This window comes from Pseudoliparis swirei, chromosome 8 (assembly GCF_029220125.1).
Source record: "Pseudoliparis swirei isolate HS2019 ecotype Mariana Trench chromosome 8, NWPU_hadal_v1, whole genome shotgun sequence".
In the NCBI taxonomy this organism is placed as follows: domain Eukaryota; kingdom Metazoa; phylum Chordata; class Actinopteri; order Perciformes; family Liparidae; genus Pseudoliparis; species Pseudoliparis swirei.
In genome coordinates, this window is record NC_079395.1 from 18,017,797 (window position 1) to 18,040,573 (window position 22,777).

Below are 22,777 nucleotides of genomic sequence, written 5' to 3' on the forward strand. Positions count from 1 at the left end.
GTAATATAACTATATATACATAACATCGTCGGCAGAGACGAGGCCGGCGGCTGCAAAGTCGTCAGAGAACTTTTGCAGGTAGACGTTGTCAGAGTTGTGCTTGAAGTCCGAGGCGGAGATGGTGAAGAGGAACGGAGCCAGAACGGTTCCCTGTGGAGCCCCCGTGCTGCAGGAGACCCGGTCTGACTCACACCCCGTATCCTCATATACTGTGGACGGTTGGTGAGGTGGTCCAGGATCCATGCACTGAGGTGGTGGTCCACTCCGGTCTGCACCACCACCAGACCATGGGGGGGGGGGGGGGGTCAAATCTGTTGAAGAATAAATTCAGCTCATCCACCCACTGTTGGCCCCTCCGCCGGCTGTTGGTTGGGCCCCTTGAACACAGACATCGCCTTGGGGAGGACTGGTGATGTCCCAGAGAGCAGCCATGATCATATCTAATACCTTAATTGGACATAGATCATTATAATAACTAGAAGTAGAAGATTCCCTTCTGCAGGACATGTAAAGGCAGCATGTTACAGCAGCAAGTCACACCGTCTGTATAAGAATAATATGCAGTATATGACGCTCACGTGGGTTAATGAAAATCATCTTTATACAACGCACACATGAGCAGAGTTTCCTCCTCTTAAATATCCAAAGACATTCTTTAATAATACAGATTATTATCCAACTATCTACTCAGAGATAACCTTTAATAATTTAGTAAATCACCAAACAATAATCTAAAAGATATTCTTTAACAAGCAGTGTGAAGTTATAGCCAATCATCAAATCCCAAAGTACTCACATATTGTCATTTATCTCATTGCACAGATGTCAGTATAACATATAGACACGTATGTGCACACGCACACGCACCAACACGCACGCGCAAACAATGTCTCAGTATATGAAAAACACTTTGAAAATTCATAAAAATAATCAATAAAAGTGTTACAAATGTGCATGTGTGTATATATGTGTGTGTGTGTGTGTGTGTGTATATATATGTGTGTGTGCGTGTATAAATGTGTGTGTTGTGACGTTTTAGCCTTTATAAGAGCTTATGTGTGACTTTATGAATGCTATATGGCTGTTTAGGAGGAGAGCGGGTCACTGAGATGCCTGCAGGCTAAGTGTGTGTGTGTGTGTGTGTGTGTGTGTGTGTGTGTGTGTGTGTGTGTGTGTGTGTGTGTGTGTGTGTGTGTGTGTGTTTAATGTGGAATGTAGAGGGGGGGGGGGGGACTGTGAGTCATAGGTGAAGGGGTGGTGTGTGTGGGGGTGTATTGTGTGTGTGTGTGTGTCGCATCCTGCGTAATTTGCGCGTGCATGTACGGCTGCGGTCCAGCCAGCCTCCACTTCCTGCTATGTGTGTGTATTGAAACCATCGGTCTGTGGAGGCTCCACATCAGCGTGAACGAGCACCACTCCGACCGGAGGGTCTGACGCGCCGCGCGGACACGTGCACGCGCCTCGTCCTATAACCTAAGAACGAATAGAGGCGTGTTCACGTGTGTTCATAAAGACGAGCCATGCAGGAGCCGGAGACCTCCTCTCTTCAGCCGAGGTATCAAGTGAGTCTCTCGGGCTGGAGCGCGGACCTTCTCCCGTCCCTTTGTCTCCAGAGACGGCCACTCCGTGAGCCGACCACCGGTGAGTGCTGATTATTCATATATATATATATATATATATATATATATATATATATATATCTTAGTTAAGCATAAGAATAGGTATTACCCAAACAACAAAGTTATTTTTAAATTGAATGACTGACTGGAGACTAGCCTGTAGACCTTCTCTTTTTACGGCCCTCAGCCCTTTTTCTTCAAATATATATATATACACATATATATATATATATACACATATACACATATATATACACATATACACATATATATATATATATTAGGGCTGTCAATCGATTAAAAAAATTTAACTAATTAATCGCACATTTTGAAATTCATTAATCGCGATTAATCGCAATTAAAAGTTAAAAGTTAAAAGTTCATTCTTTTTAAAGACCAAACTTCACACAGAGCTGTGTTTTCAAAGAGGCTCCTACCTATAAAGTGCCAGCGAGGTATTTAATATTGTGGATGATAAATTGTTTCTTCAGTGAAACATCAGATTCGTTAAAAAAAAGAAGTACATTGAGACCCCATTGGTCAGGCCCGGGGTGGGTAATCGGGAGAATCGGGAGAGTTCCCGGTGGGCCGCTTCACTTCTGGGCCGGTCGAGAATTGTATTTGTTGACATTTGTCACGTTAGTCCATCTTCTCTTAAAGTGGGCAAAACACCTTCCGCATTCTGACACCGCAGCCTCTGCATGGGTTGTACCATGCGAGGAAGTTCACCCCTCCCAAATAATAGAGTTGGTTCAGTCCATTATGGAACCAACCAACTCAATTTGGGAGAGGAGCACTTCCTAATCGAGTTGATTCGGCCCTTCGCCGTCTTTTCCAAAAAGTTTTCTCAGCTACGGATAGCTGGGCCGGCCCGACCGCAACGATACGCGTCAGGGAGGATGGACGGGAGGAAGAGGGCAGGAGGGGCTGAAAAAGCCAGGTTGAAAAAAAGAAAGGCATTGGAGCCTCCTCCAATGCCTTTCTTTTTTTCAACCTGGCTTACAGATTTATTTTCAAGAGGACAAAAACAAGTGGCAACTGGTAAAGAGAGACAAAGGCCTAATGATTAGCAACATAACTATTCGGCTAACGTTGTAGCCTTGATTAATATCATTGCAGCGTTGTCAACCTATTCCCAAGCAAAATATTAAATTGTATTAAAATATTAGCCTTTTTATATCACCCAAAATATGGCGATCCATAGACTTTGCAAATATTATGGAAATATTGATATATACTATTGATATTGAAGTATGCAGTAATATGACTTAATTTTTCTTTGTAGCTTCGGAGCAGCAGATAAGACAGTCTCCTGCTGAAAATGATGAGCCCGACATTTGCAATGAGGAGGCCATGACTACAGGGACAGGTAGAGAGGATAACAGAGGAAACAATATGAATTAAAGTTATATATTCTAAGAAAGTGCAGTATATGACAGTACTTGATGAACCAATATGCATCGTTTGCTCAGAAGTGGGTGTAGTAAAGGAGTAACCACCAATAGTCACCACTATATAATACACATGCAGAAAAATGATAATGACCATGACAATGACGGCCCCCATGAGGTCTCACTCCAACAAATCTGGCCTACTGCCTAATCTGAGTCTGACACCCCTGCTACGCCCTTCTGCCTTTTTTTATGTTATGCATATTTTTTGTTAACTTCTCATCTTAAGTGGATTATTATTGTTGTATTTAACCTTTACATTATTTGTTGGACCATGGTATTAATAAAAGAACAACAGGATAGTAAGAGCTGAACTGTTGCTTCATTTATCCAATTTCCACTACCATGAAAAAAGTGGGCTGGTCTTGAGCCTGAAATTCCCGGGCTGAAAAGTGGCCCCACTCCGGCCCTGGGCCAGAGCCTTGTAGCTCATAAAGGGGGATGTTGATCTGGATTCGTCACAGGGTCGAGATGAACTGCAAAGAACAACTCCACAGCAAGTCTTTCACTGACTGATATGAATCAACTCGTGTGTATCGACGGGGTGTCACGTGTTACATCCCCACGTGACTTTATCCATGCACTTCTGCAGCTCGGCTGCACAAAGCGAGTCACGTCGCAGCCCCGAGTGCAAAGTAGGTTACACAACTACAACTTTCAACAGCGGCGATTCTTATCTCGCTGCACGTGAGCAGCACACGAGCCGTGACAGCCAAGCAGCTGTGTGATTGGGTTCCCCCCCCTCAACAATGAGCCTCTTGTCAACATCAGCCAGAGAGCTGTGGTGACCTTTCTTACCACACTTACAGACCGGCCTGTGTGACGCAACGGGGACCCAAAAGGCGTCTTCTCTAGAGGCATGCAATAGTGTTTATCTCCATTAATGTACAGACCAACGGAGTGTGTGTGTGTGTGTGTGTGTGTGTGTGTGTGTGTGTGTGTGTGTGTGTGTGTGTGTGTGTGTGCAGTGGTCCCGTCTCACGGAGTCCTTTATTGCGCCTGGCTGTCGGCCCGGCAGTGGGAGCTCCTGTCCTCTCCCAGATCCTGCAGAGTGGACTCTGCTGTTGGTGTTGGCTGTCACATGGGGCTCCATGTGAGGCCTTTGCAGGAGTGCACAGCAGCAGCAGGAGGAGCAGGAGGAGGAGGAGGAGGAGGCGGGAGACCTGTTCTCAGCTGTTTGGGCCAGAACTGAGCTGAGCAGTTGAGGCGGTCTGACTCCCCCTCCTCCGTCTGTCCCCCCCCCCTCCCTACATGCTCAATCACCCACTGATTGTCTTTCTTTTCTTCCATTACAGCTGGCAAAACACATGCATCACATGCTGACAACACAACTGGGTGGGCTTCTCCTCATGTCTGACGACTCCACTGTTAATTGACATGTATTCACGTGTTTGTGCAAACATATATATACATATATAAACATAATATAATATATTTGCACAAACAACGTTATTATGTTGTCGTTTCACTAACACTTCACCTTTATACACTTTTACTTTCTGTTGTGCAACCTCTCTTTACTTTATGTATGTTCATTGTGCGTATAAATTGTTTTTACACGTTATGTTTCATTCCTATATTTTTACTTTCACTATTCAATGTCTCAGTTCTAATTCATTCACTTGCATGATTTTCTTTTTTACATATTCAACCAGCATTATCGACTGGGTCTCTCTAAATGTTGCATATGACATTAAATAACTTGAAACCTGAACGCATTAAGTTGCATTATTGTGATTCTTTAAATGTGAATTAGATGTCTGTGAACAAATGCGGCCCAACAACCCTTTATCGTGGTAAAGAGCCGCCATGTGAACACTCAGCTCACTCTGTGGTATTCCACCAGGTCTGATGCCCTTTAACCACACTTGTCATAGATGGAGGCATAAGGCGTGTCGCTCTGGCGCCATCTGGCGGCTGATAAATGATACTACGGCCGGAGTGACGTCGGTGGTGTGTTTTTCTTCACCCGAGAATGAGTGAACCGTTTTTCTCCACTGGGGGTCGACATGGTAAATTCTCGTGAGATGATCTGTGGTCAGATGAAAGACATATTATATTTGATACTCTATGAGAAAAAACTTAAACTTTAATATGAAATGCCACCACAGAAAAGAACAGTCTCAGATGTCTCCAGGCGTCGTACAAATGCAAAATAAGAAGCACAAAAATATATATATATACAGGACTGTCTCAGAAAATTAGAATATTGTGATGAAGTTCTTTATTTTCTGCAATGCAATTAAAAAAAAAAAATCATGCATCTGGATTTCTTACAAATCAATCAAAATATATTGCCCCTTTTATTCTTTTAATATTGCTGATTAAGAAAACTCAAATATCCTATCTCTAAATATTAGAATATCATGAAAAAGTATACTAGTAGGGTATTAAACAAATCACTTGAATTGTCTAATTAACAAACACCTGCAAGGGTTTCCTGAGCCTTGACAAACACTCAGCTGTTATAAATCTTTTTTTTACTTGGTCTGAGGAAATATTAAAATTTTATGAGATAGGATTTTAGAGTTTTCTTAAGCTGTAAGCCATAATCAGCAATAATAAAAGAATAAAAGGCTTGCAATATTTCAGTTGATTTTGATAAATCAAGAATGAATGATTTTTTTTTTTTTTTTTTTGCACAGAAAATAAAGAACTTCATCACAATATTCTAATTTTCTGAGACAGTCCTGTATATATTTACAGTTTTTATCTTGAAACGCCCTCCAAAAATAATAAGCTAACACTTTGCATTAACTGACTTTGCCGCTAGGGGGCAGCAGAAGCAACCTTTATTTACACATAACAGCAACACAAGCTCACTTGGAGTCGTGTTTCTGTCCACCCGGCAAGGCTAAGTCTAATACTCACTCTCTTCTGACATGGATATCTTCTTAACGTGAAAACATGGCGTCACATATCAACAGAAGCAGCAACTTTAGGTGAGTCTTCTAGTGCTCTAAAAGTGACACAAACAAAACCTTAAGAACAACAACCAAACAGTAATAAGAGGTGGTGGGGCGTCAGCATTTTGGGAAAACACATGAACAAAGTAAATCAATCAAACTATTATTTAATCCTCATTGTTGTCATAGTTTAGTCAGTGCCGTGTATATTGTAACATGGTGTACACCAGTGAACCTTAATGAGTTAATGTTTACCTCATGTACCCAAGTCCAAGAAAAGGTCAAGCTTATATGATTTTCTCTCGGGCTTATTGGTGTGTGTAACAATTCACGTGCCAGCCGTTTGGCCGAGTTGTAATCATGGTGCAGCGTCAGCTCCTCCTGCAGTGGCAGAGCGACAGCCTTGTAACACACGCTCCTCAGACTGAGTCTTGATATGCAGTCTATAAGGCCAGAGCAGAGGAAACGAGGTCAGTGAGTGGCACTCCGGCTGCACTTCAAGTGGCGGTGATGATGCAGTGACAGAGCGGCCATGCCAGGCATTTCAACACTGGCATCCGAGCAGAGCAGCTGTGTTCGGGGGAACAGGTCCGCTCTGGTTTCACACTGCAGGGTTTTAATGCATCACGCTGTCATAACAGTGTCAAAAAAACACACCGAAAGATGATTTAACATTATTATTCAATTCAATTCAGTTTATTCTGTGTAGCCCGATATTACACGGTACAAATTCTCCTCAGAGGGCTTTTCATTCTGTACACATACGACATCCCTGACCTTTGACCTCACATCGGATCAATAAAAACTCCCAAGTAATAGAAAAAACCCTTTCACAGGGAAAAAAGGAGAGCAACAGAGGAGGATCCCTCTCCAGGATGGACAGAAGAATAGATGTCATGTGACCAGATGAGCAGCGTTACAGAGTTACATTCAATGAATGTGTGTCATATCCATTGAATGCGTTGTAGCTTACGATCTTGCTTTGCATCATAATAAAACCAAACTGTGGGTTCTTTGGAAATGCATCAGGTGATGTTTTGTGTGTAGCCGGAAGTTTTGAATCACAAGGTGCTGAACGGACTTTGGCCACTAGAAGTTGCCGTGTCTCGTGAGCGGTGCTCCTCAACCACAAGTGACAGAGATGCACAGGTGACTTCATCGTCCTCTCCTCAGGTACGGCGTTGGATATTCTTTTTATTTTGCAAACAAAACCGTCTAATTTATAATCGCAATATTGTCGCTATATTCTGCCTTGTAGCTTGTTTTTTGGCTTCTTTTTACAATACATGAGTTTATAGAGTATTTGAACAAATAGATTTCTAAATTCAAAATGTAGATTGTGTAACTTTTCTTTCTTATTTTGAGAGTATGGCATTTGAGCTACATTATAATCCTGATGATTGTACAAAGAGACAAAGAGGAGCACATTTGCATTTGCTGCCTGACTTCATAAACATTAACAGAGTCATGTGACTGTCGGGGAATCTGTAACAGAGGAACTCAAATGAAGTTAAACCTCAGTTGTGCTTTACTTGTTCTTTTACTCTGTGACAATAAGCTACCCCAATCATGTGATTTATCATTTACAAGTTATATTTCTTACTTCCTGGGAGTTAACGGTGAGGCGATTCAAGGTTGCTGCCACAACATATTACTATAACATTTGATTATTTTAGCTGCTTTAAGAGGGACTGCGATGGAGACATTTGGCCTGAGGAGGACCCAATCCCTGAGGGGTCTCATGCCAGCTCCCACCCGCTGGGACAGGAAGTCTGTGTCTCAGCTGGTACAACAGTAAGTTCTGCACAATATACTGTATCTGCACATACAGCAGTCAATCACATATATTGGGAGCGAATAATAACAATAATACATTTTATTTGTATAGCGCCTTCAAAGGCACTCAAGGCACTTTGTATGGTAAAAACAGAAAGAACTAGAACGGGCACTCGGTAGAGCTCACACCTTCGCCACAGCCACTTTTTTGGTACCTTTTCATGACCTTGACCTTGACCTTTGACCCGATCGATCCCAAAATCTAATCAAATGGTCCCCGAAAAATAACCAATCATCCCACCAAATGTCATGCAATTCGGTTTAATACTTTTTGAGTTATGCGAATAACACACATACAAATAAATAAATAAATACACAGCGATCAAAACATAACCTTCCGCATTCTCGAATGCGAAGGTAATGAAAGCAACATAACAGTAATAAACAAAACAAGAACATACTGAGAATCACAGGTTCAAAGCAGATTTAAATAAATGAGTTTTAAGTGCTGTTTTGAAAGTGGAGATGGAGAACCTCTGAGGTGATGGGGGAGGGAGTTCAATAGGGAGGGGGCAGCAGTGGAGAAGGTCCTCTCCCCCCCATCTGCTTGGCCAGAGTATAGGGGGGTTGGGGAGGTTGGCGTTGGCGAAGCGTGTCGGTGCAGGAGGTCAGAAGGCCTCTGTAGGTGAGGAGGAGGATCTAGAGCTGGATTCTTTGCTGTAGGGGAGCCAGTGGAGTGATGTCATAGTTGGTGCAGCTGAGTTCTAGATGTAGTTTCTTGATGGTTTTGGTGGATGTGCAGTACAGGACACCAATGCATGAGTCCGGTGAGAGGGGATGAAGGCGTGGCTGAGGGTTTCTGCAGGCCGAGGAGGAGAGTGAGGGGCGTAGACGGGCAGCGTTTTTAAGAGGAGAGAAGGCGGTTCTTTTGTGATGCGCTTGAGGAGAGGGTTCGGTCAAAGATGACACCGAGGTTACAGATGTGTGTGGACGTAGGACCAGAGGGAGAAGTTGGGGTGGGAGTTGTGGAGTGACTTGTGGCCGATGAATGAGGATTTCAGATGTGTCCCTGTTGAGTTTGAGGAAGTTCTTTCTGCCTGTGAGGCAGTTGGTGACGGATTTGGGGGCGACGTAGAGTTGTGCGTCATCGGCGTCGCAGTGGAATTGCTCGAGGGCACGTAGACAGTTTCATTCACTTTTGCCATTCAAAAATGGCCAGCTGATTCTTGGATACAAACAAAAATAATTGTTTTTTAAATTTGTCTCTTCATTTTCACCAAACAGTTACCAAAGCTGTGCTGACCTGAGGGCTATTAACAAGCAGGAGCATAAACTTCAGGTATTACACCTTGTTATTATCTTACTTTCATCATCAGCAATAAAATGTGACAGCCAATACAACAACAACAACAACAACAGTAACATTAACTTTGCTGTGTTCAGGTGTCAGTGAGCTGTGGGGACGGTGGATGGAGGCAGCTGGAGGGCGGTGACAACGTGGCCCTCCGGGGAGCTGGAAGTAGCTCTAATTTGAGCAGGAGTCGCTCCATGGAGGTCCTCCCTCAGAAGGAGTCGGGCACCAAAGCTCTGTGCGCCCTGTTTGAGTCCAAGGCCCCGCGGCAGCGAGGCCTCGACTCGGCCTCTGCTACTGGCAGCAACGCAGTGAGAGACTGCCCCCTGCTGGACGGGAGAGGCCACAAGGAAACGAGCACTCAGGTGTGGGAGTTTAGCTCAGCATAAGGCAGGAGCAACAGCGAGCATGGCTCTGTCTACATGTAACAAAGCACACCTATAGCACCTGTAAAGCTCACTAAATAATATAATCTATCTAATTAATTGAACCTGTATAATGAAATATATACACTAAACTTTTTGTTTTAGCGTTGCGTGCTTAGATTAATAAGTCGTGTCCGGCAGATTTTGAATAACCTTGGACATATTTAAGTGGCAGACATGACTGTGGCATTGATGTTATCATCTAACACTTGAAAGTAATGACAGCAGGCTGCATTCCCAAACAGTGCTATATACCAAAACAGAGACATAGTAGGCTATGCCGTGACACTAGAAATGCTTAAAGCAGTGTGTCGTGACCGTCTCCACCACACGATGTGTTGTTTACCCACAGAGAGACGCCCAGGGGGAAGGCAGGAAGGACATGAATGGACTGCCAGAGTCTTCAGCCAGAGCATCCAGATCCTCACAAGGTGAGCTGTGACGCTTGTTTTCATGTTTATAGGCACTGACATCTGATAGGGCAGATGGGGTTGGTGCCTGAGCCCCGCCCCCCCCCCCCCCCCCCCAGGCATAAGATCACTGTCTTATTTTGGTACATGGTAATAGGTCTATTGAAATATTTAAGACCACCATCTCTGACCTTTGAGGAAGTCCGTGTTCTTGCTAGGCATTTATCCATCTGTGCCAGAAACAGTGCTCGAGCGTCCCCATACATCAAGTATCTCAGATTAATCTATATTAAGTTACCCGAGTAAGAATGCCTTGGGTATTTAAAGTGTACCCATGCTCATCCTGACCTGAGTAAACACTGACCTCTGGGGGTCTTTGGCCCTGTGAGTTGCAGGAAAAACAGCTAAATAAAGACGAGGGTCTCGCGGCGTGGATGCATAACTATGCGTTTGGCGGACATGCTTAAGATAGGAGTGAGGCTGCTGACCGTGGCCCTCAGAGCCATGGATCTCTTTGTCCTGGAACTGATCCCATGCGTGTATCATGCTTGACCCCAAGACGTTTCCGGTGTGGATAGAGAATGACTGACGCTGAAAAAACTTCAGCTTTGAATTGTCCAACTACGAGATAATCATCCTATGTTATCCCAGCGTTATCTAAACAGAACATTACGCGACAATATGAAATATGAAAGCATTATCCGTGTGCGACTTAACAAAAATACCTTCAGCATGTTTCTTTTTTTAAATGATGTTACCCACCAAACACCCACTGACACACATACTGCAGGTCCCACCCACAGTGCCCCTTATAGTGGGTGACAATGTAGCTCTGGGAATGGGAGGTGGGGGGGGATGGGGGGGGGGGTGCCTCAGTCTCTCAGTGACTAACTGAGGTGATTGACTCAGCCGAGCAGCAGCCGCCAGCCCACCCTCCCAAAATAGCCGGAGTCTTCCCACTGGGGGCAGCGGGATCTGATAAAAATCAGCTGTCGCCGGGACCACAGGACGAGGAAGAGTTCAGTCACGGGGACAGAGAGAGGAGACAGGCTGTAGTGCACATCACAGGGGCCTGAAGCTATCCAGCACAGCGGAGATACTCAGGGAAGTGACAGAGAACGACGCCGGATGGTGTTTTAGTGAGTATCATGAGTTTTGGGGAATGCGAAGCCAATGTCAAATATACTGTATGATGACTGAGACGCTACTTTATTCTGTTTCGGTCATCTGTCCGACGTGATCGATCTGTAGGGTGAGTGAACATGGAGTTCAGTGGATGCTCTTTGCTTTTATTTTTAGCATATCAATATTCAAAATATTAAGTTTCATACTGAGCAAGTGTGTCGATGACAAACCAAATACTTGTTCACGATTAAATTAAAGGTTAAAAGTTTAGCAAATACTATTTAATGTCAGACTTTGAATAAAGAGAAGAAACCATGATGATCTAAATGCGTTACATTTGATTAATATGGCTATTTATTCATGAGTGATATCAAACAAACCCACAGATTGCAGTGTGACTATATTGCTGGCATCTGCATTACGTCTTAGGTGGCGATAAATTGTCATCCCTTTATTCATGGACATGTCTGGAATGGGAGGTCAGACAACGGCTCAATCAGAGGCTCTCCGTCTCTCTACGGTCACAAGAGTCCTGATGAACCAGATATCTGCCACTAAAGCGATGAGGACAATCAGACCTGACTGTCATTGACCGGTGTGCTCCACAGTGGTGTGACGTGCTCTTCGGGGCCCTCCAGCCTTTCGGCATGCTGGGTTTCATTACAGTCTGTGAATGTGGCGGCAATCGCGACAGCTGGCGTCGGTGAAGGTGGTCGTAGTGAAGAACAAATAGCAACTGCATTTCAGCATCATTTGTACAGCTGCCGGTGGCCCAAAATGCCCCCCCCCCCCCCCCCAAACCTCCTCACCCCACCCACATTACTGTGCCGCTAATAGCTCCTCTTCATTCCTGGAGAACACACCTCAGATCAAAGAGACGTCAGCAGAAAGCACTTCCGAAGGGTGGGAATCACTGAGGGAGGCGGCAGAGCTTAAAACTTGGGAGTCACTTTTCATTTGATAACTGAGTGGCTTTTTAGACATCAGTATATGGTTTGTGTGTTTGCCGATAAGTGATGATAAGTTGACCCCCTAGGTCGAGTGGGCGGGGACTCCAACGGGACACGCATGGCACTCGGGTGCCTCATTCATTCTGCTCACCCATCTATGAAAATAGTTTAAGTCCGGACTCGTGAGAGGCGCCAGCTTGCTGGTCCGTCCTTTTGTCCTGCGAGGGCTTAGTGTGTGAAAGGGGAGGTGTGTTTAAATCTGTCCAGCCGGATGGCCTGAGCAGCACTCTGTCTGCCTCGGGTCACAATGTTCGTTGTTCGGTTGTTGTTGTTGTTGTTGAATTCGACACACCCACCGTGTGCTTTACTCAAACCGCTCAGCTGTTCTCGGGTGAGGCGTACTGAGGTCTTTGGCTTCTTTTCAATCAATCAAAGAACTGTGTTATTACTCAACCAGGTGTGTTATTACTCACCGAGCTGAGATCATCTCTCGGGGTCAGGCAGGCGCATTCCTTCTGCTCAGGTGTTGATGGTTTGATCCCGCAAACAATGTGCAAACAATCTGTGTCACTCCAGCTGAGCTAGCAGTTGCTGCTTCTTTCCCTTTTTCTTTTATCTTGGCGTCATGGTCAGTCTACGGCATGCAGGTCGGTGATGGTCCCCCAGCAGCAGACTGTGGGGGCCTGCTTGTCCCGGCAGCTAGTGTAGAACCCACTGTAAACACACTTGTTTGTTGCAATGTTTGCCTGCACAATAAATCATATGTTGGTTGGTTTGAATCATGAAGTCTTCCGAGCTACTCAGTAATCAGGATAGTTGAACTAGACTTCAGTAATCGGGATAGTTGAACGAGACTTCAGTCATCGGGATAGTTGAACTAGACTTCAGTAATCAGGATTGTTCAACTAGACTTCAGTAATCAGGATAGTTCAACCAGACTTCAGTAATCTGGATAGTTGAATGAGACTTCAGAAATCAGGATAGTTGAGCTAGACTTCAGTAATCTGGATAGTTGAATGATACTTCAGAAATCAGGATAGTTGAGCTAGACTTCAGTAATCGGGATAGTTGAACTAGACTTCAGTAATCAGGATAGTTCAACTGGACTTCAGTAATCAGGATAGTTCAACCAGACTTCAGTAATCTGGATAGTTGAATGAGACTTCAGAAATCAGGATAGTTGAGCTAGACTTCAGTAATCGGGATAGTTGAACTAGACTTCAGTAATCAGGATAGTTCAACTGGACTTCAGTAATCAGGATAGTTCAACCAGACTTCAGTAATCAGGATAGTTCAACCAGACTTCAGTAATCAGGATAGTTGAACTAGACTTCAGTAATCAGGATAGTTCAACCGGACTTCAGTAATCAGGATAGTTGAACTAGACTTCAGTAAGCAGGATAGTTGAACTAGACTTCAGTAATCAGGATAGTTCAACCAGACTTCAGTAAGCAGGATAGTTGAACTAGACTTCAGTAATCAGGATAGTTGAACTAGACTTCAGGAAGCAGAATAGTTGAACTAGACTTCAGTAATCAGGATAGTTCAACCAGACTTCAGTAATCAGGATAGTTGAACGAGACTTCAGTAAGTAGGACAGTTGAACTAGACTTAGGCTACGTACCGTAGGCCGTGTTGCAAATGGAATAGTTTCCACAAGTTAAGAGGGAACTGCAACAGTGATAAGAAAGGTTCCTACTAAGAATACACACACAGCGTTATCATTAACTTGTTGGTCCCATGCAACACTTATTCCTGGACACTGAACAGGAGTCCTATTTTTAAAGTGTGTGTTAACAAATCTAAACTAGCAAAGGAGACACACCGTTGAATCGTTATTTTCTTATACTACTGAGGACATTATACAAAATATATAGATATCTGAGGTATATGCATTGGATTTATTTTGTCTTTCCTATTGCAGATGATAAATATAGTTCATCGCTGACGAAGGGGAGCACCCCAACGAGACAAAGCAGCAAGAGGATATCTACTTCCCCCTCGGTGAGAGACAGATCGGCCGTCTATCTGTCAAGAGCAGCAGCGATCGGCGCCACAGGAGGCTTAACGCAGCCAGTGAGTTCCTGACATGCCTGTCATTCCTCTCCACACGCTGAGGTCAAGGGCTTCTATAGGGAATGACCACAAAGCTCTTTCGCAATGCGAGAGACTCAACAAATGCACCTAAAAAAAACGATTGCATACTTATGCAGCACAGCGGTAATATACACTTTTACAGAAAGTGATGTAACTTACAATTGTTTTTATTTTTCTGTTCTACAGGAATTCATCAGTACTTCAGGAACGAGATCTAAAAACAGTAAGGTAATGTATAGTTCATTTAGCATCCGTTACTGCAGTGTGTGGGCTCTGTTGTTTGTGTGTGTGCTTTGTAACTGACTCGCTTGTTTGACCAAAGACACATTTAACCTTTGACATGTATTAAAGAAATCAAGAAGCAACATAACAGTACAAATGAATTGAAATAAATTAAATTACAATATGTACAGGACTGTCTCAGAAAATTAGAATATTGTGATAAAGTTCTTTATTTTCTGTAATGCAATTAAAAAAACAAAAATGTCAAGCATTCTGGATTCATTACAAATCAACTGAAATATTGCAAGCCTTTTATTCTTTTAATATTGCTGATTATGGCTTACAGCTTAAGAAAACTCTAAAATCCTATCTCATAAAATTTTAATATTTCCTCAGACCAAGTAAAAAAAGATTTATCACAGCTGAGTGTTTGTCAAGGCTCAGGAAACCCTTGCAGGTGTTTCGAGTTAATTAGACAATTCAAGTGATTTGTTTAATACCCTACTAGTATACTTTTTCATGATATTCTAATATTTAGAGATAGGATATTTGAGTTTTCTTAAGCTGTAAGCCATAATCAGCAATAAATCAGAATAAAAGGCTTGCAATATTTCAGTTGATTTGTAATGAATCCAGAATGCATGACATTTTTGTTTTTTTAATTGCATTACAGAAAATAAAGAACTTCATCACAATATTCTAATTTTCTGAGACAGTCCTGTACACATACGACATCATCTGTCTCGGGACTTCACATCGGTTCGGAAAAACTCCCCCAAAAAACACTTAAACAGGGCATGCAACTAACATTAATAATAATAGCAGTAGGTTTCAGGCAGGACCACGGTCTAGATAAAACCACTAAGTAATGTATTTACAGTGAGATAAAAGACCTGAACCACAACTTAACGTCTCTATATTTAATTCAATTCCATTTCAATTCAGTTTATTTTGTATGGCCCAATATCACAAATTATATATTTGCCTCAAAGGGCTTTACAATCTGTACACAGGAGATCCCTGTCCCATGTTTTTTCCCCATGGCCTTGTTCTTTCCCCATGGCCTTGGCATTACAAATAACAGACAATGACTCGTAATGTATTTCACAGTAATGTATATTGCCCAGAGCCGATCACCATTAGTATTGTAGATTTCCTTAAAACTATAAAGTTTTGACATTTCAATGGGCTCCACCAACATGTAACACATTAAATCTGAATTATGAAGACTGACAAAGAAAGTTAACTATCTGCCAGATGCTTGCATATTTAGACTGTGACACACAGTTTGAATTGTTTTAACTGTTGGTCGCATCCATTTGAGTCAAAGACCTCTTTGATCAGTACAGTAGAACAATTACAGAACTACAACTCTTAAACAATTCACACAATACAAACACTATTAAATGATTTGATCATTAAATCACAAAATATATTTGTCAACATCCATTTTATATTGTAAAATAAGGTTTTCACTCAGTTCATCTCACTTCAATCATTTGTACTGAATCAATAAAGGTTTTTCATTAAAGCAGACGGACTGACCAACACAGTGTGTTGCATCATAGGACAAACCGTGTTGTATTACAGTCTACAATGTACATGGTCCAATCCCAATGACTTCACCAAAGAAACACCACCACCATCAAATGGACTGAAAAAAGCAATTTTACCCAAATATTAAATTTGTATTATGCAATATGTATAGCTTGTATAATAAAAGATTGATACTTGGCACCCATGTATCGAGACACTATTGCAATACGATGCCGCATCAATTTAGATCAAATGACTACATATGTGTGAAAGGTGCTATTCATGGTGACAAATCCACAGATCAGCGATACGGTTCCCGTCAGATGAATGGAGCGTTTCAGCATCTTTCAACTCATTGTTTTGGTTTGGCAACTTTACTATTTTGTTTCTGTCACGCTGCACTCATCAGTTCTCATCCAAAAAACACTGTACCCTACCAGCTGGAGAACATAGTGGAGCATAGACTGGCTAAAAATGCATTAATGGAGACCAAAAAATAGAGATAAAACAAGAATGATATATTTTTGAGATTAGTGTACTTCAGATAAGTGATGCTTTTGCTTCATCTCAACTGGATGTACAACTGTTGGCCTCGAAGATTCCCATTAAAAAACTGAAAATATATAATTTTTGTGTATGCAGATTGTTTTCACTGCCCCAATGTAGCCAATCTAATGCAGATTTAATTTCATTTATTTGTATAGTGACTAGTCCAATATCACAAATCACAAATGTGCCGCATAGGGCTTTACAATCTGTATAGCATACGATATCGTCTGTCCTTGGATCCTCGCAGCAAAAAGAAAAAACACCCCCAAAAGATAACCCGATGCAGATTTGTATTTCTAAATGAAGACATTTAGAAATGAATGAAACTTGGTGAATTTAGACTACAGCCTCGGTGTCTGTTTGATGTCTGCTTATTAACGGCTATAAAGTGTTTCATTAACTCCGGTGTGACAGAGGATGGTTTGCTGTGAATAACATCAAGCGAGCATAAACAAAGGTAAAGTATGGCTTAATTTGCAAACACGCATGCCATTTTAATATTTGCACCTTAACTAATGCTGTTTTTGATTATTGAAATCTGACAATTTACTCCCATCTGTCTTTCATTTAAAGATGGCTGAAGCAGGCAGGAAAATCACAGTTTCACAATCAGCTCATGATGAAGATGACCTGCCTCTCCCCCCACCTCCTCCCGTACCACCTAAACCCCTCGGCTATGAAGGGCCCTCAGCAATAGGTGGCCTCCCTCTGCCTCCACCTAAAGAAACCTTTTCCACGTTTTATCAGCAACGGAATAAGAGTGAGCTAAAGAGGCTCTTTAAACACATCCACCCAGACGTAAGGGCAAGTCTCGATGACGTAGTGGACGATGAGATAATGATGGCAATGCAGCCAGAAAATACTCAAGCAGCGGACGCAGCTTATCAAGGTGAAGTGCAGTCCATGAGGTGGATCTTTGAGAACTGGACTCTGGACAATATTGGGGATCCTCACGCAACCAAGAAGCTGCTGGATGACGAGGAGCTACAAGGTGGAAACGTCAGAGGTACCTCCTCTATGTTTGAGCACGTTGACAGCACCCAACACATGTCTACTGAAAGACAGACTTCTGTCAGAGGGGATGTGAGAACATCAACATGGCTGTTTGAGAGCCAGCCCTTAGATGCTCTAAATAAATCCGAAAGAGATGAGGGTGAACTGGTTGAGGCAGTGCTGAAAGAACCTATCCAGCCAGGAGATGTGACAGGGGCTCGCCTGCTTTTTGAGTCCAAACCATTGAGTGACTTTGGATGCTACAACTCCATAGAAGACCACAGCTTCCTCAAACTGAGATCTGAGCTTCAGGAGCAGAAAGGAGATGTCCAGAAGAATTTAAAACTCTTCCAGGCAGACCCTTGCTGTGCCATCAGAGACAACAGTGGCAATATCCATGAGATTAAATCCATTTGCAGGGAGGAGATCAACAGCAGCAACATCAGCACTGCCCGTTGGCTTTTTGAAACCCAGCCTTTGGATCTCATTAATAGGGTAACTGATGGGGTAAAAATAATTCGGGGTATATCTCTGGAAGAGGGGCACAGAGGAGGAGTTGACCAAAAGAAGTGGATGTTTGAAACTCAGTCATTTGAAACAATACAAGAAGTCGTCGGAGTGGACAAGTTTGAAGCAACGGTGGCTGATTGCGCTGGAGAGGCCGATGTTGTGAACAAGAGGAAGCTCTTTGAGATGCAGCCCTTGGCAGCACTAAAAGGAGACTCCGAAGAGCAGTCTTTGGAAAAGGAGGAAATTATTGCAGGAGATGTCAAAACGTCTTTGTGGCTGTTCGAAACTCAACCCATGGAGACCCTCAATGACAGCTTTAAAGTTGGGCATTTGAAGAAAATTACCCTTTCAGCTGACGAACAAGGAGAAGTAAAAGGCAAAAAACTACTATTCGAGAGCTGCGGCATCAAAAAGAACACCTCATCCGAAGAACAAGAGATTCAAAAGGGCGATGTTAAAGGATTCAAACAGATTTTTGAAACAATTCCACTGAGCAAAATCGCTCAGTCCGATGAAGAGTTTATTGGGGGGGAAAAAGCTCTAGGAAATGTAAAAGGTACCAAAGAAATATTGGAGACAACTCCTTTATACGCAATAAAGGACGGCTCTGGAAACCTGCATTCGGTAACAACAGTCAGCCGAGAAGAATTAATTAAAGGGAAGGTCCAAAACTATAAATGGATGTTTGAGACAAAGCCTTTAGACGAGCTTGCAGGAAGAAAAGACAACATTGAGGTGATCAAAGGCATCACCAGACAGGAGGATACAGTGGGCGATGTCAAGATGGCAAAGTGGCTTTTTGAAACCCAGACAATAGATGGAATCCACTCCAAGTTCAATCAGACAGAACAGGATGCTTCTGTAGAAGAGGAGCATCGTAAAGGTGTTGTCAAGAACTGTAAATGGTTATTTGAGACACAACCAATTAACATGATGTGTGACAAATCAGAAAAAAAAGAAGCCATTGACAATACCAACGTCAAGTCCATTACTTGGCTTTTTGAATCACAGCCTCTAGACATTATCAAAGATGGCGAAGAGTACAATCTGAAGCTATGCAACACCATTCAGGATTATGTCGAATCGGAGGTTGGTGTTCAAACAGTCAAACATGTTTTTGAAACTGAAACCTTGAATAGAATTGGAAAGGAATCAAACTCTGAACGCAATGTCAGATGTGTCAGCCAGGTCAACTTTCAGTCTGGAGATGTCTCACGAGTCAAGGAACTTTTTGAATCCCACTCCCTTGATGAGATAGGGTCAGAAATGGTGACATCTGATCAACAGAACCAAGACGAACGCCTTGTAAAAGGTTCCGTACATAAATGTACCTGGATGTTTGAAAACTCTCTCATGAACCCGATGAATAAGGACATTGAGGGTTCAAACATTCAGAGGATCACTGCAAAAGAAGGTGGCGATGTACAGAACAAAAGGTTTGTATTTGAAACCTCCTCACTGGACAAAATCCAGGACCAGCCCTTTGAACAGAAGTCAGACTCCGTGGAACAGCCTGTGAGCAGTGTTGACGTAAAGTCAAGCACAACACTGTTTGAATCCCTGCCACTCTATGCCATCAGAGATAAAGAGGGACAGTTTCATGAAGTTACAACTGTGAAAAAAGAAGAGGTAATGAGTGGTGATGTAAGAGGAGCAAGATGGATGTTTGAGACAAAACCCCTTGACGCCATCAAGGAAGACAAGGAAGTTTACGTCATCCGAGCTATAACCCAGGAAGATGTCCAGAAAGGAGACGTGAAATCCGCCAGATGGAAGTTTGAGACGCAACCTTTGGACTCCCTGACTAGCCGCGATGCGCCCTCTGTCAGGGTCATTGAAGACTTGGGGAGCAGGAATGTGCAACTCAATAAACAGATATTTGAATCTGAGCAGTCAAGGCAGAAATTCATGCGAATGGTTAGTGTCACTGATGTCCAGCAGGGCGATGTCAGGACCTCCACCTGGCTCTTTGAGAATCAAACCATTGACAGTCTGAAAGGGGAACCTCAGGAGCAAGGTCTGGTGAAAACGGTCCACAGAGAAGACAGTCAGAAAGGAGATGTGAAACGCTGCACCTGGCTGTTTGAATCACAGCCACTTGACAAAATCAAGGAGCCTGAAGATACCTTAGTGCAAGGTTCTGAGGAGGAAATACCAAAAGCTTACGTGAAGTGCACTACCTGGCTCTTTGAGACCACTCCACTAGACAAAATCACTGCTGACAGTGTGGCTGACACCCTGTCCTATCTGTACCAAATGACTTTTGTTCACTCAAGCGGCATCATTATAGAAGCAAATGAGAGTAGAAATGTTATGATGGCAAAATATCTGCTGGAAAGTAATGAAGGTGTGCAAATCCAGAACGAAGAAGTTGTCGGCGGTAACATCAGGAACATCATGTTACAACTCTTGCTCAAACCAACCCTAAAGCCCCAAGTTAGTCTTCTTAGAGAAGTGGAGAAGGGCAAAGTTAATACCACCGTAGTAGAGCTTCCAGTCTACGAGTCATCCACAATCATCAACCTCGAGAGCGACCAAAGAATACAAAACATTGTCCAGAGGATCGACGAATTGCTTGTCCAAGATAAGGATTTCAAAAAAGGAATCATAATGCAAGAGACTGCGGGGGGGCAAGCAGAGATGTCAGTATATTCACTCATCTACAATTCCGAAACAAAAACCGAGGGTCACGTTATAGAGAGGGGAGACGTAAAGTCTACGATTGGAAATCTGTTAGCGACTGCCAATAGTCAGCGGACTGCGGCGTCATGTAGAGTGGATGAAAACGAAAAGGGAAACGTGAATCTGTACAAAAGTTGCATTGAGAAAGGAGACTTGCACTATCTGAAAAGTCTACACACGGATGCTACAGCAGATGAAGTTGATCACAGCCTTCTGACTGAGGACTGCATTGAAATAGTTCATGGGGATGTGAAGGAAGCAAAGAGAAGCCTCTGTTTGCAAAAAGAGCAGGTAGAGCGAACCATTTCTGATGTCTTGCCAGGAGATGTAAAGAACACCAAAAAAGTGTTTTCCTCCGAGTGCTCTCTCTGTGTTGAGAACTGTGCTCCAAAGCAAGAAATAATCCCCGGGGATATCCTATCAGCAAAGCAACAACTTGCAGTGCAGCAAACTGTTTTGTTGGAAAAAGAGGAAATTGTGGCCGGCGACATCAAGGCAACAATGCAGTCATTAGAACGCGCAAAGCAGCAGAGCATGTGTGTGGAGCGGGAGGTCATTAAGCCTGGAACTATCTATGACATGAACTTGTCAGACCCTGAAATAGAAGGAAGCCAAGCACAAAAAGAGCAAATTGTTTCCGGAGATGTGAAAGCAGCAAAAAAGTCCCTTGAAATGGCAAAGCAGCAAAGTATGCATCTGGAACGCGAAGTTGTTGTTCCTGGAAAAATATACAACCTGAATGTCACAACAGCACAAGAGGAAAGCTCCTCCGAAGTGATGCAATCTACATGTTCGTCTTCCTCCAGCTGCCAGCAAATCAAGACTTATCCAAAGGTCAGTGATGCAGAGAAAGATCAGGGAAGCCATGTTTCCTCTGAAGCTTGTCAACATAGTGCCGTTATAGTCAGTAATTGTGCGCCAGAATCCCTGCCACCTTTTGAAAGTTATGAGTGTAATGGTCAGACAACAGAAGATGAGACAGAAGAAGTTATCAGAGGAGATGTGAAGGCATCTATTAGGTCTCTGCAGAGTGCAGCAACAGAGCAGAAGCTCCTAGATAAAGAAGATATTGTTCGAGGTAATGTCCAATTGGCTTTGCAATCTCTTGAGAAGTCTAGTGTAAATGTATCCAAAGGAGACTATAAAGCTGCAATGATATACAGGAATTCAGGGAAGGCTTGTTCAGGGAGGAGCAAGACTAATCAGAAGCAGTGTGTTGTGGTATCTCTGCCTCCGTCTGACACAGTGTTGTCTCCTTCAATTTCAGTAACCTGTGAAGGACAACCATCCATTACAACACAGAATTCAACGCCCAACCCTGTAGCAAATGGAATTTCTAAAGCATCCAACTCTGTGAGTGTCACCCCACCTCCAATCCCTCAAAAGAAAAGTGAGAAACCGCAGGAGCAGAAGCCAGCTTTACCTCCAAAGCCACGATGGACTAAATCAGTAGTTGTAGAAGAACCACATATCTGCACTGCTCCCGAAGTCACTTGCCATGTGAAAGACAACATGAAAAGTGCAGTGATTCCTCCAGAACAAAGCAACCCGTTTCCTACGCCTTCTCCGGATAACCTACAAAGAACCATCAAAATCAGTGAAGAGACCCGATATAAAACATCTCACCAAAACTGTATTGAAGTATCGCAAGTCTTAAATCAAACAAACGAACGACTACCAACGGACTCAAAGTCTCAGGAAACTAAGAAGAAAAAGAAAACACATAGAGGGAGCAAATCCGACTGCCAAGTAATGATGTCCAACAACACTGTGGAGCAAGTGGAAATGGAGAGAAATGTAATTCAGAAAATCAATGCAGCTGATGAGATACAAATGTGCATGAAGAATTATGCAGAAGATGGTAAATGTGAAATGAACATGAGCTTGCAGGCTGCTCTGCAGAACTTTGAAAGAAAGGAAAGTGAGACGCGAGACAAAAGAACCCCTTCGTTGTCCAAGAAAGTAAATGACCATAAACAAACCAACACAAACACTGCTCAACAAAACAAATCCCCTCCCAAAAAAGAACTCAACACCGATGATGTACTGCAGACATCAAAGACCAAGAGATGCCATGAACAGCAAAATGAGGCCAAGGAAAAGCAACCCAAACTCGAGGATAAAGTGGTTTTAAGAGAGAAGAAATTAAAGGAGACAGATGATGAAAGACACCAA

General features: G+C 43.0%; 1 protein-coding gene and 1 long non-coding RNA gene across 6 annotated transcripts; both read left to right on the forward strand.

Moving 5' to 3' along the window:
- The first annotated feature begins 1,281 nt into the window (after positions 1 to 1,281).
- On the forward strand, positions 1,282 to 4,788 carry LOC130198113 (uncharacterized). The gene is made up of 3 exons (XR_008832570.1): positions 1,282 to 1,641; positions 4,039 to 4,163; positions 4,366 to 4,788. It is a non-coding gene; the product is annotated as an uncharacterized LOC130198113 (long non-coding RNA).
- Positions 4,789 to 7,657: 2,869 nt separating this feature from the next.
- Positions 7,658 to 21,958, forward strand: xirp1 (xin actin binding repeat containing 1). Of its 5 annotated transcripts, XM_056421199.1 has the most exons (8): positions 7,658 to 7,770; positions 9,037 to 9,091; positions 9,196 to 9,468; positions 9,881 to 9,959; positions 13,938 to 14,089; positions 14,297 to 14,338; positions 16,991 to 21,436; positions 21,870 to 21,958. In XM_056421199.1, the coding sequence occupies exons 1-8, from the start codon at positions 7,673 to 7,675 to the stop codon at positions 21,870 to 21,872; spliced, it is 5,148 nt and encodes a 1,715-aa protein (XP_056277174.1). In that variant the 5' UTR covers positions 7,658 to 7,672; the 3' UTR covers positions 21,873 to 21,958. The 5 variants fall into 5 exon arrangements, with proteins under 5 accessions (XP_056277174.1, XP_056277170.1, XP_056277173.1 ...); XM_056421195.1 differs by lacking the exons at positions 7,658 to 7,770; positions 9,037 to 9,091 and having other exon boundaries at positions 9,217 to 9,468; positions 13,938 to 14,017; XM_056421198.1 differs by lacking the exons at positions 7,658 to 7,770; positions 9,037 to 9,091; positions 9,196 to 9,468; positions 9,881 to 9,959 and adding an exon at positions 10,989 to 11,077.
- Positions 21,959 to 22,777: the final 819 nt, after the last annotated feature.

Coding starts and splice junctions, on each gene's coding strand:
- xirp1 (XM_056421199.1), top strand. CDS start 7,673: ATGGAGACATTTGGCCTGAGGAGGACCCAATCCCTGAGGGGTCTCATG. Junction 9,092..9,195: donor AGCAGGAGCATAAACTTCAG/GTATTACACCTT, acceptor TGCTGTGTTCAG/GTGTCAGTGAGCTGTGGGGA. Junction 9,469..9,880: donor ACAAGGAAACGAGCACTCAG/GTGTGGGAGTTT, acceptor GTTTACCCACAG/AGAGACGCCCAGGGGGAAGG.